The following is an 11,550-nucleotide window of genomic DNA, read 5'->3' as shown; positions in this document are numbered from 1 at the left end:
TCCGGAGGCAAGAACTGCGATCTCATCGAACTGCTCAAGCCCTCGCTTATCACCTGCGAACGTCATTGAAGTTTATGCGGAAGGTATCGCTGTTCACGCGCTTGTCGACACCGGTGCCGCGGTGTCAGTGATTGCCGACCAGCTTCGCCGTACGCTCCGAAAGGTCGCGACGCCGTTTTCCGCTATTTCGCTACGTACAGCAAGCGCTGAGCCAATTGAGCCTGTAGGAACTTGCACCGTCCGTGTCGCCATACAAGACAGTTTATATCACATTGAGTTTGTTGTTCTTCCCCGCTGCTCTCATGCCATCATTCTAGGATGGGACTTCCTCTCTTCTAATCGCGCAGTTATTGATTGTGCCCGTGCAGAACTTGCGCTTACTCCATTTTGCGGAAGTCTTTCTGAAGATTTGCCTCTTTCTTCTGCTAGAGTGTTCGTCGCCGCCGACACCGATATCCCTGCTTTCTCTTCCGCCCTTGTGCCCGTTTCCTGTGCTGCTTTCTACGATTCTACAGTTCTCTTCACGCCATCGAAACTTGCTGCACGCCGTCATCCCTTCTTGCTTCCCTTCGCCATCCTTCCCATTCGCCAGAGCTCCAGCGCACTTTACGTTACGAATCCGTTTTCGTGTCCATCAAGCCTACGACATGGCGAGTGCCTCGGGTCTGCTGACGAATTCGAGCCGAACTTTCTCTACGATGTGCCTGATGACTCGACTCCTCTTCAGGTTGACGCCATGGCTCTTCCTGTCTCTACGTCTGAGCCAGCAGTGTGACAGAACGTTTGCTCGGTGTATTGATCCGCAGCTCACTCCGAGTCAGCGCGCGCAGATCGTCGACCTCCTTACCCGATTTCGCACTTCTTTTGACCACCAACAACAATGTTTAGGGCGTACAGCTACAGTCGTTCATCACATCGACACCGGTAGCCATGTCCCACTACGACAGCGTCCATACCGTGTGTCCGCGACGGAGCGCCGTGTCATCGACGAGCACGTAGGCGACATGCTTCAACGCGGCGTGATACAGCCTTCCCACAGTCCTTGGGCCTCTCCAGTAGTGCTGGTGAAAAAGAAAGATGGGACAATTCGTTTTTGTGTGGACTATCGACGCCTGAACAAGATAACCCGGAAAGATGTCTATCCTCTCCCCCGTATCGACGACGCACTAGACTGCCTCCAAGGCGCTGAATTCTTTTCGTCCTTAGACTTACGATCTGGTTACTGGCAAGTCCCGGTGGCTGAGTCAGATCGCCCGAAAACGGCATTCGTTACGCCTGACGGCTTATATGAATTTACCGTGATGCCCTTTGGCCTGTGCAATGCGCCTGCCACATTTGAAAGAATGATGGATAACATCCTCCGCGGCCTCAAATGGCAGACATGCCTTTGTTACCTCGATGACATTGTCATCTTTTCCCCGGACTTTTCTTCTCACCTGCTCCGACTCGAACGCGTTCTCACTTGCCTCGCCGATGCTGGACTCCAGCTCAACATCAAGAAGTGCCGCTTCGCCGCCCGACAGCTAGTCATCCTTGGCCACGTTGTTTCGAAAGATGGTGTGCTTCCAGATCCTACCAAACTCCAAGCAGTCGCCGAATTCGCACGACCAAAGACCACCAAAGAACTCCGCAGCTTCATCGGATTGTGCTCATACTTTCGCCGTTTCATCCGCAACTTCGCCACCATAATAGCGCCTTTGACGCAGCTTCTCGCGGGTAACCACGACCTCTCGGCCTGGTCGCCACTTTGCGATGCCGCATTCACGACGCTGCGTCGTCTTCTAACCTCACCCCCGATTCTCCGTCATTTCGACCCCAGCGCACCGACAGAAATTCACACGGATGCTAGTGGTGTCGGCATTGGCGCTGTTCTTGCGCAACGAAAGACTGGCTTCGATGAATACGTCGTTGCTTACGCCAGCCGCGCTCTGACGAAAGCGGAAGCCAACTATTCCGTTACAGAAAAAGAATGCTTGGCTATCATTTGGGCCATAACTAAATTCCGCCCTTACCTCTACGGCCGCCCATTCGACGTAATAACTGACCATCATGCCCTCTGCTGGCTGTCGTCCTTAAAAGACCCTTCAGGTCGACTCGCTCGATGGGCGCTCCGCCTCCAAGAGTACGACATTCGAGTGCTGTACCGCTCTGGCCGTAAACATACGGACGCGGATGCCCTGTCCCGCTCCCCTATGCCAGGCCAGCCCAATTATTCGAAGGTACCGATATGCGAGTCCTCCCTCACCGCCTACGGACATGCTTTCGGAGCAGCAGAAAGGATCGATGGATTGTCTCTATGCTGGCTTTTCTGTCCAACCATCAGCGCCTTCTTCTGACCGTACACTGCGTCGCCAAGCACACCACTTCGCTGTTCGTGACGGACTCCTTTACCGCCGTAACTACCTCTCGGACGGCCGCAAATGGTTACTCGTGGTCCCACGGCATCTACGTTCGGACATATGTGCAGCGTTTCACGATGACCCGCAATGCGCGCATGCAGGAGTACTAAAAACGTACGCGCGCCTGCGACTCCGTTATTACTGGCGCGGAATGTACCGATTCGTCCGCCGATATGTGCGCTCCTGCCTCGCTTGCCAACGCCGCAAGAATACCCCTTGTTCCTTCAGCTGCCCCATTGCAACCCTTGCCTTGCCCAGGACGCGCCTTTGACCGCGTCGGAGTTGATCTTTACGGGCCCCTGCCGAGTACTTCAGACGGCAACCGCTGGGTGATTGTGGCAATAGACCATCTAACGCGTTACGCGGAAACTTCGCCTCTGCCCAGCGCATCTGCGCGTGATGTTGCATGGTTCCTTCTGCGTAACATCATACTTCGCCATGGAGCCCCCAGAGAATTGCTCAGCGACAGAGGCCGTGTGTTTCTCTCTGAGGTTATAGAAGCCCTACTCAAGGAATGCCACGTAATTCACCGCACCACTACTGCATACCACCCGCAGACTAATGGGATGACTGAGCGCTTTAACCGCACTCTTGGCGACATGTTATCCATGTACGTCGCATCTGACCAGACCAATTGGGACCGCGTTCTACCCTTCGTGACGTATGCTTACAACACCGCCACACAGACCACTACGGGATTTTCCCCGTTCTTTCTTCTTTACGGACGCGAGCCTTCCTGCACAATGGATACCATCCTCCCGTATCGCCCTGACACAACGGAGTCTACTACCCTGTCCGAAGCTGCTGCACACGCGGAAGAGTGCCGACAGCTCGCCCGCACATTTACTACGGAAGACCAGCAGCGACAGAAGCACCGTTGGGATACTTCCGCCTCTCCTGCACCCTATGCTCCTGACTCACTAGTCTGGCTTTGGGTTCCCGCCACCAGCCCTGGACTTTCAGCGAAACTCGTTTCCAAGTACCAGGGTCCCTACCGTGTGGTCAGTCAAACGTCTCCTGTGAACTACATGATAGAACCCCTTGAGCCACCTTCGGATAAGCGCCGCCGAGGGCGCGAAATCGTGCACGTTCAGCGGCTAAAGCCTTATTTCGACCCCCCTGTGCTCTCCTGCCCGTAGGTCGCCGGGACGGCTCCTTTTCTCCGGGGAGATAATTGTACTGAAGAAGAACGAGCAGTATGCACTGCTTCAAGAAAGACGACGACGACGAGTTGGTCGAAGCCGTGTGCCTGTGTTGCCTGCGCTGTGTAACCTCTCGTTGCAGTGCTCTACGCTCTAATTAATTACACTAGAGTGCCTCTCTACACTAGAAGCAGACATACAGCCCCTCTTCATGCCACCAGAGAAGTCGCAACTATGCACAAATGCCAAGAGGTCAATAACCGTTGATGCAATCCCAAGAAACATACACCCGACCCACAACGAAGGGCAGAGAAAAGCGATAGCGAAGGCAATCCTTGGCAACATTAATCGTAACGAAACGCAAGTCCTCTTCGTTGACGCGGCCAGATATTGGAATCGAGGCGCATACGCGGTCTCTGTGGTGGACGCCCATGGATCACTCGTCAACGCAGCCACGGTGGTTACCAACTTCACTCACGAAGCAGAATAAATGGCCATCGCGGTGGCCCTTCGAAGCTGCAAAGAAGCCTCCGTCATTTACTCGGACTCAATAACAGCCATCAGAACCTTCTCGGCGGGCCTCGTCTCTAGGAAAGCAGCTACGGTGGTCAACAAAATATTCCAAGAAACGGGAGGAGATAACCTCACGTCCCCACACATCACATGGTTCCCGGCCCACATGGGCAACATTTCCGGACCTCCTGACTGTAATCCGAACGAGCGGGCACACCAACTGGCGCGAGAACTCACATTCCGCGTCTGCGGTCCGCCCCCTCGCTTCAACCCAGCCTGGAGGGATTTAGACAACAAAGACCTGCTTGTATCATACCACGAAATCACTTCAAATCATAGGTTAGCACGAAGAATTTTTCCTCCTCCTCACCAAAACCTCAAAAAAGCACAGGCCGTCACTTACAGACAGTTGCAGACTAGGATATACATCACACCAACAACACTAAGCAGGATCAATCCTGACTTTCCTACTGCATGCCCACACTGCGGCCACGAATACAACTTCGAACACATGCTCTGGCTGTGCCCTGCCAACACGGGCACGGACTTTCCTGACCAGTCCTCCTGGGACTCAGCGCTCAAAAATACAGAGCTCATCGCTCAGCTCAAGGCTGTCCAGAGGGCCCGGGCCGTCGCCGAAGGACTATGTCTACCGGCCCCGACCTGGGTGGAGCCACCGGATCGATTGGAGGGGCCTCCGGCGCCGCTTTAATTCTTTCTCCTCAGGACCTCAATAAAGTTCGTACTCACTCACTCCTAAGGGACTACTTTGTCGTAGTCGCGGGTCGCACCTGCACCGGTGGTGGAAGACCGTGATCTTCAGCCCTTTTGCAGGCCCTTTGGACAGCCCGAAGCTGGACTTGAAGGTCGTCGCTCTTGACGGCTTCTTCCCAGTCTTCTTGCCTGTTGAAAGGCGAGTGGTGCAATGCAGAACATTGCCACAGCATGTGGTTAAAGGTGGACCTTTCCTCGCCGCAATCGGGGCAGCGGGGATCCACACCCGAAGCGTAGTGGCTCAGCCTGGACCGAGACGGAAATGAGCCCGTCTGCAGCATTCTCAGCACCGAGGCCTGCGGTCTGCCGAGCTTCGGGTGAGGAGCCGGGAACTGTCTGCGTCCCAGCTGGTAGTGAGCCCTGATGTCGTGAAAAGAAAACGAAGCTATCCTAGCCACCTTAACGACGCGTATAACAATTCCGGCTCCATCTGCGTGGTTGTTTGGCTCATGTGGCTCCGTGGCTCCATGTGTGCGGCGGTTCCCCACCAGTTGTGCCTTAGCGCAGGCGCCAAAACGGATGATGGATGGCCCATTGTTACACCCCTCGCCACCGCCGATGCCTCTTTCACAAGTGTCGCGATACTCGGCGGCGGCACGTCCCACCAATCGTTGTGCGCTTTTGTCTCGTGACGTAGAGATCGCGCTAGCGCTGATCTCAGCAGTTGCCCTTTGGACTCGCTATGGGGCGGAAGCTCGTTTAACCAAATCTTCCAGGATCCTGATGTCAGGATCTTGACGCGGATGTGCAATGTGCCGCGGCTATTAATGATGCGGCTCATACGCGTCTATGACGATGGGGTGGACTTGGCGCAGCAAACGCACTACTTGGCCATCGCGCCGGGCGAAAAGAAGACGCCGGTGTCCTTGCTCTTCGACGAACATGCCGAAGGCGCTCAATATAGTCAATAATGTTGATATATAAATTCACCATAGCAATATTCACAACAGCAGACTCACCATAGTCGCAGCTTCGCTGGCTTCCATCTTCACAGTAGTGGAAGGGCTCTGAATTTTTTCGCAACAGCAGACGACGCGCTGGGTTAATCCGGAAAACAAACCGTTTTTGATTTCTTGATTTATTAGTTGACAAGTGACGAAGTGATCTCGTCAAAGCCCTAACGGGACGATGTGCTGTTTCCTATTGACAGCGTTTAGTATATTTCGTATAATCTACGAAAGCGCATGTGGGCCATACATTGTCCGCGCACTTTTTCTTTGAGCAGTTGCTCTATCGGTCCAAGCCATCTACACGCTCACGTTAAGACGACAGAGTTGTGCAATAGTTATATCATGTTATGAGTTCCAGAATATCCTGTTGATGTCTTTATCGTATCGTCCACTGAGCAATGACGGCAACGGGTGAAATATGCATTAGCGGCGTGAAAAAAGAAAACCGAGGACAATTCTACACGACACACATACAGTCCACACAATGGCTCTAGAGGGCGCCAGCAATGGCACCCCAGTGACGTATTCTGGCGTTATACCCCTACACTCGCATATTGTTTGTTCCTGCGCCGTTCACCTTTTCATAAGAGCAATGAAGCAAATGACCCAGGGCAAAGATTGTACGCGAAAAGAAAAATATAGAAAGAACAAACAACTATACACAAGTAACACAACATTAAATGCCATGACATGTACGAAGAGAGTGCATTAGACGCCAAACGATAGAAGAGGTGCAAAACAACAGAGCATCGCTTGAATTTGAGGCGCGCAGCTTCTCCGCGAGGCTCCTAAGCCATTCATGTTCAATTTGCATCGCTGTAGCTTTGTTCTCCGACGTGGTCAGCATTCCACATCAAAAAAAGTTAACACTGTCGTAACTGTTCACTAGTAAAAAAACGAGCATTTGTCTGGCGGGTTCATGGGCGCGTTCGAGGGACATCGGAACGCTTCGGCGAAAGCAGGCGAGTTCTTGGCCGGAACATTGCACTCATCGCGCATGGTCTGTGGCCGCTTTGCGCACAGTGCGTAACAGTACGCCAGAAAGAAGATCTGGAAGTCCGTGAACGCTTCCAGGTGAGGGACCTTGAAGTCGTCCAGAGCTCGGAAGTCAACCTTCACGGCGGCCGAGAAGCCCTCGTAAGCAGCCTCCAGCCCAGGCATGGCGGGCAACGCGCGCATCGGACGCCACACCGTGCTGTTCGAGCCTGCGTGGACGTTGCAGTTAACCTTGATCTCGTGTGCTACTGCCGCCTCGCGTCCGAGCCACAGTCTGCGCTTGCCCGAGTCGTCAACCTTCACGCCGATATCGTCGAACGCCCTGGCCATCTGTCGCGCCACGAAGGAGCCTAGACCACCGTATTTAATCGCCAGCGTCGCATCCTTGTAGTACATCGGCGGGCTCAGGTTCACTAACGCGAGCATCATCGAGTCCGGCAGGTACAGATAAAGCTCGCGACCGAACCGGGGAAACATGCGAACGCTGTACACGTCCGCGAAGTGTTCGTGGTTGCGCAGCCCACGGTACACCTCGGACGCCTTCACCAGATTCGCCATGAAGGTCTTGCCACGCATTTCGGGAAAGACGTCGTACAGCTGATCGCGTTTCTTCGGGTCGAAGAAGGTGTCCCCAGGCAGTATGGTGCGGGTCATTTTGTTTAGCTTCGAGAAGGTCATCTGCTTGCTATCGTAGTCCATCCAGCTGAGCTTGTTTACGAGGCGCTTCGTCTGCCGGTTGATTCGATGCAGGAAACTGTAGATGTGCAGTCGGCTCTCCTTCGTGCCGAAGCGTTCGGTGAGCGTCGTCGCCCAGCCGAGCAGCCCCAGGCGGGATTCGACGTATTCCATGCAGCCGCGCTTTCTCATCTTTATTAGATCCTTGTCCGCGCCGCCGAATCTTAGCGAAGGCGGCTCATAGACAGCCCAGAGGTGCGTCTGAATGAACATCCACGAGAGCCCGATTATCAGCTTGTGGTGGTCCAGGCCCTTCAGCAGATTGTCGACGCTCTCCAATATTCTGCCGTCCTCGATGATCGCGGTGTTCTCGCCGGTCCAGTCGAACTGTCGGTCGTGCTTCCTCAGAAGCTCGAGCCACAAGCCCGCCGGAACAGACGGCGTCTTGACGTCCAGGGCGCTCACTTCGAACCAGTCTTGCCGAGGAGTGTCGTATAAGAACTCGAGCTTCGCATTGACAAAAGCCGTCTCGATGCCAAGGAGGTCGGCTGCTCCCACGCCAGCTTGCGAACTGTTCGCGCTGAGGACTCGGTAGTAATCGTTCACGTAATCCTCGTAACTTTCGATCGTCCTGACACCATGCAACTTATGCTCCCACACGGAACCCAGGCGACCGCGGGAGACGAGCAGCGCGGTGGAATGGCGTACGGCAACGGTGCCCAGGTCGAAGAGGAAGTTCATTTCCCAGTTTAGCGCCAGGTTCACCATGATGTCGAGCGGGTGGGTTGCGCCGCTGGGCTTCTGCTCGGGCCAGTATAGACCCAAGGAGCGCCGGAGATACGCGAATTCTCTCAGGTTCTCCTCCTTCCATTCGCCGGCCGTGGTACAGCTCTCGAAGAACTGCGTGGCCTTGCTGCGACCCTTCAGGTCGACTTCGGCTTCTTTGATCGCCAGATCCAAGGCGGCGGCCACCATTTTTGACTCGGTCGTCTCTCGTCGCTTGGGGTCGCTCCATCCGCCGCACACGAACGCGTGGAAGTCTTGACATGGGTCGATCGACCAATTGACGGCCTCGCGCAGCTCTTGGCCAAAGGCAGAGCAGTCGTCGCTCCTACACGTGTCCACACGTTTTTGGGGCCTTTCCAGGATGATCACATAGATGAGCGCCGCCATCACGGCTAGCAAGACGGCCAGCGCTGGGACGACTATCAGCATGATCACCTTGCCACGCTGCATGGCCTGTTCTTGAGCTTTCTCATTCGCTTCGACGTACTGCGAGAGAGATGAACATATGTCAGTGATGGATTTAGGCCTACTTGTAGAAGTGGGTAAGCGGAAGCTAGAAGATCACACGCGGAGCTCCACAGTGAGTTAGGAGTCTCTTTAGCGTGGCGTTAGCGCTTGGTCGGACCCACTGCTCAAGCAACGTCACATCCTTAAGCCGGTGCGAGAAACTAACAATGAGCATTACATTTGAACTCCCTTTATGTTACGCATTGTCTTCAGCGAAAAGAAGGGACAGAGGACGGAAGTTGGGCAAAATAAGGCTACTGGTGCAGCATTGCAGGAGGAAAGCCTTGTGCGACCCTGCGCAGTCGAGCTCCGGTGAAGCCGTTCAGTAAAATATAAAAAGGCCTTGGCCTGTGGAACTTCTCAACTTCCATAAACCTTCCTCACAAACTGCGAGCCCAACCCCAACAGCTTTTGCGCATGCACCGTTGAACGTGAGAGCCTGCAAAAAAATTTGCCGGCCCTTCCCTTCCGTGAAGATGGTTAACGAGCGAAGCTTAAACGTGCCGCCCCGTTTCTATATATATATATATATATATATATATATATATATATATATATATATATATATATATATTTATTTATTTATTTATTTATTTATTTATTTATTTATTTATTTGTTATTTAGAACGAAGGCCAATACAGGGTGGAGAAATCATAAAAAGCTTCGAAGATCGCTACAAACACGAGCGCTACACGAATCAAACCAGAAAATACAACACGTCTGCTTAATTATACCAATTTTACACTAGAATATCCGCTCATATATTAAATGAGTATTGTATTGCATGCACCGAACACAACAAGCAACAACTATACCATACAACATCACATTTTCAACATGACACACAGGAACTTCATCAATACCCCGTAGAATTATTTCAAGCATGTCATTTTACACATGCTGCCTATAATTGCACAAAAAAGCTAATAATGTTTGAGGAAGGCTACATAGAAGAATAACAGGCCAGTACCGATTTTTTTGGTTATCAATTTTGGTTATCCTATGCGTTAGCGGATTCCCATCTTCAATCGTTTTAGGAAAGAGGTAGTACTTAAATAAGTTAACCTTTGCAGGTATGGTCATATATTGGTCCTCCTGGCTAGACCTAACGAACCATGAAATCTGTGACATTCTGTTTTGTATATACCTCTGAGTGTCGAAATTGGAGTGGTTAGGTATCGTTAAATAAATAATTTTTAGTCTAGCCACTTTTCGCCGTAATGAAAGCTCGGGCAAGTTTAGCTTGGTGAGCATCTCAGTCACTGTATCTCCTTCCCCAAATTTCGACATATTTTGACATTTATCACTGGGTTAATCCCGAGGGTTCATTAAAGTATTTCTCAATTATGAAGTAACACACATGTTCGGCTGCGACGGAGAGAACGACGTCACTGACGGTATGCCCGCAGTCCGCCGTTGTCGCTTCCATTCGATGTCTCGAGTTTTTGTAGGCAGCGTGGTTAGGGGCATTCGCCCGACATGGCCGCTTGCGATTCTTGGAAGAATGAATTGCTTCAAAACACATATGCCCGTTACGTAAGACAATAATTAATGACCCATACCCCCTTAAGTATTGGTCCATACCTGCGTAAACGCGCCCTCCCCATTACGACGACAGAGGAGAAGTGAAATCCTAGGCTGGAATGATTAGCAGCAACGCAGCCAGCTGTGAAAGCAGACGATGACGACGAACGCGGGAGCCACGGCACGAGCGCGTGCCGAGCACGAGCACGAGCCAACGAGTCCGCTGCGGAAGAAGACGACGACGCTCGAGCCAATGCTGATGATGATAATTTTCTGTACACGAGCGATTTCGCCTAGCCATATAAGATTTCGCCTAGATACATAAAGCTTCGCTTTAAAACGCTCTGGCGTTAACGCGTGCCAACTTAGAGACATTTCCAAAGGTGTATATGATCTCAAGAGGGTCTCCCATTTACGTCTCCAAAGCTTGAACGAGAAATACAAACCCTTGCATTGAAAGCAAAATCTCCAACAATCGAATTATTGGCTCCGACGTCAGCATGTGTATTACCGCGCTCCCAATTCACCCGAAGCTGTAAGTCCTAATCCAGCCCCGTTTTTTTAGAACCCAGCTCTTAGGAGCCTCTTTTTGCGGCGAGCGTCGGCGTCGTCACTCGTAACCGGGCGAACGAGCGCAGCGAAAGATAAAACCGGACGCGGTGCCCAGCGGGGCAAGAAAAACGCGAGGAGGAAAGCGGAGCAACAGGAGGGTATCGCGAAAGTGTGAGAAGAAAAGCGTAGTGCGACGACATTGGCTATGAGATGGCGCCAGAGTAGCGCGCGTCGTCTCGGAGGTCTGTCGACGGCGGAATCGCGCCCACGGGTCCTCCACTCGCAGGTTCTCGCGATCTCCAGATTAGCGAGGCAGTCGCACCACACTTCGCTTCGTTTGCAACGTGCCGCACCAGACATATTGTCCGCGCCAATCAATATGTCTCGAAATGAAAACGCGCTGTGAATCTGCTCTCAAATTTAGCATTAGATAGTATGGCAATCGTCGGTGAATTTTTCTGCAAACACTTCATTTCACCGAAGCTTTATCTCCATACAGAGATAAGTTCTTAAACGGCATATATTTCAGTGCCCCGGCAAGCAATAAAAAGAAATTTAATTAGCACTAATTTGAATATTTTGCACGTTGTCCATAGAGAACACTTTCAAATAGGCTGCTAAGGAAGCTAGAGCTTTATTACCACAGAGCTCGAAACATTCCGAAGCTGTTCCAAATAACCTTATTTGCCTCATTCTTGGCACTTTGCGCTGAGTAGGTTCCTGTCTCCCCT

At 52.2% G+C, this 11,550-nt stretch overlaps 1 protein-coding gene across 1 annotated transcript; it reads right to left on the bottom strand.

The window, feature by feature from the left end:
- Window positions 1–6,663: 6,663 nt before the first annotated feature.
- Window positions 6,664–8,717, bottom strand: LOC119435320 (neprilysin-1). Its single transcript, XM_037702220.1, has one exon. The coding sequence runs from the start codon at window positions 8,683–8,685 to the stop codon at window positions 6,664–6,666; it is 2,022 nt and encodes a 673-aa protein (XP_037558148.1). The 5' UTR covers window positions 8,686–8,717.
- Window positions 8,718–11,550: the final 2,833 nt, after the last annotated feature.

Source organism: Dermacentor silvarum, unplaced genomic scaffold (assembly GCF_013339745.2).
Source record: "Dermacentor silvarum isolate Dsil-2018 unplaced genomic scaffold, BIME_Dsil_1.4 Seq617, whole genome shotgun sequence".
Lineage (NCBI taxonomy): Eukaryota > Metazoa > Arthropoda > Arachnida > Ixodida > Ixodidae > Dermacentor > Dermacentor silvarum.
Note: the sequence above shows the minus strand (reverse complement) of the source record. Positions and strands in the feature narration are given on the sequence as shown.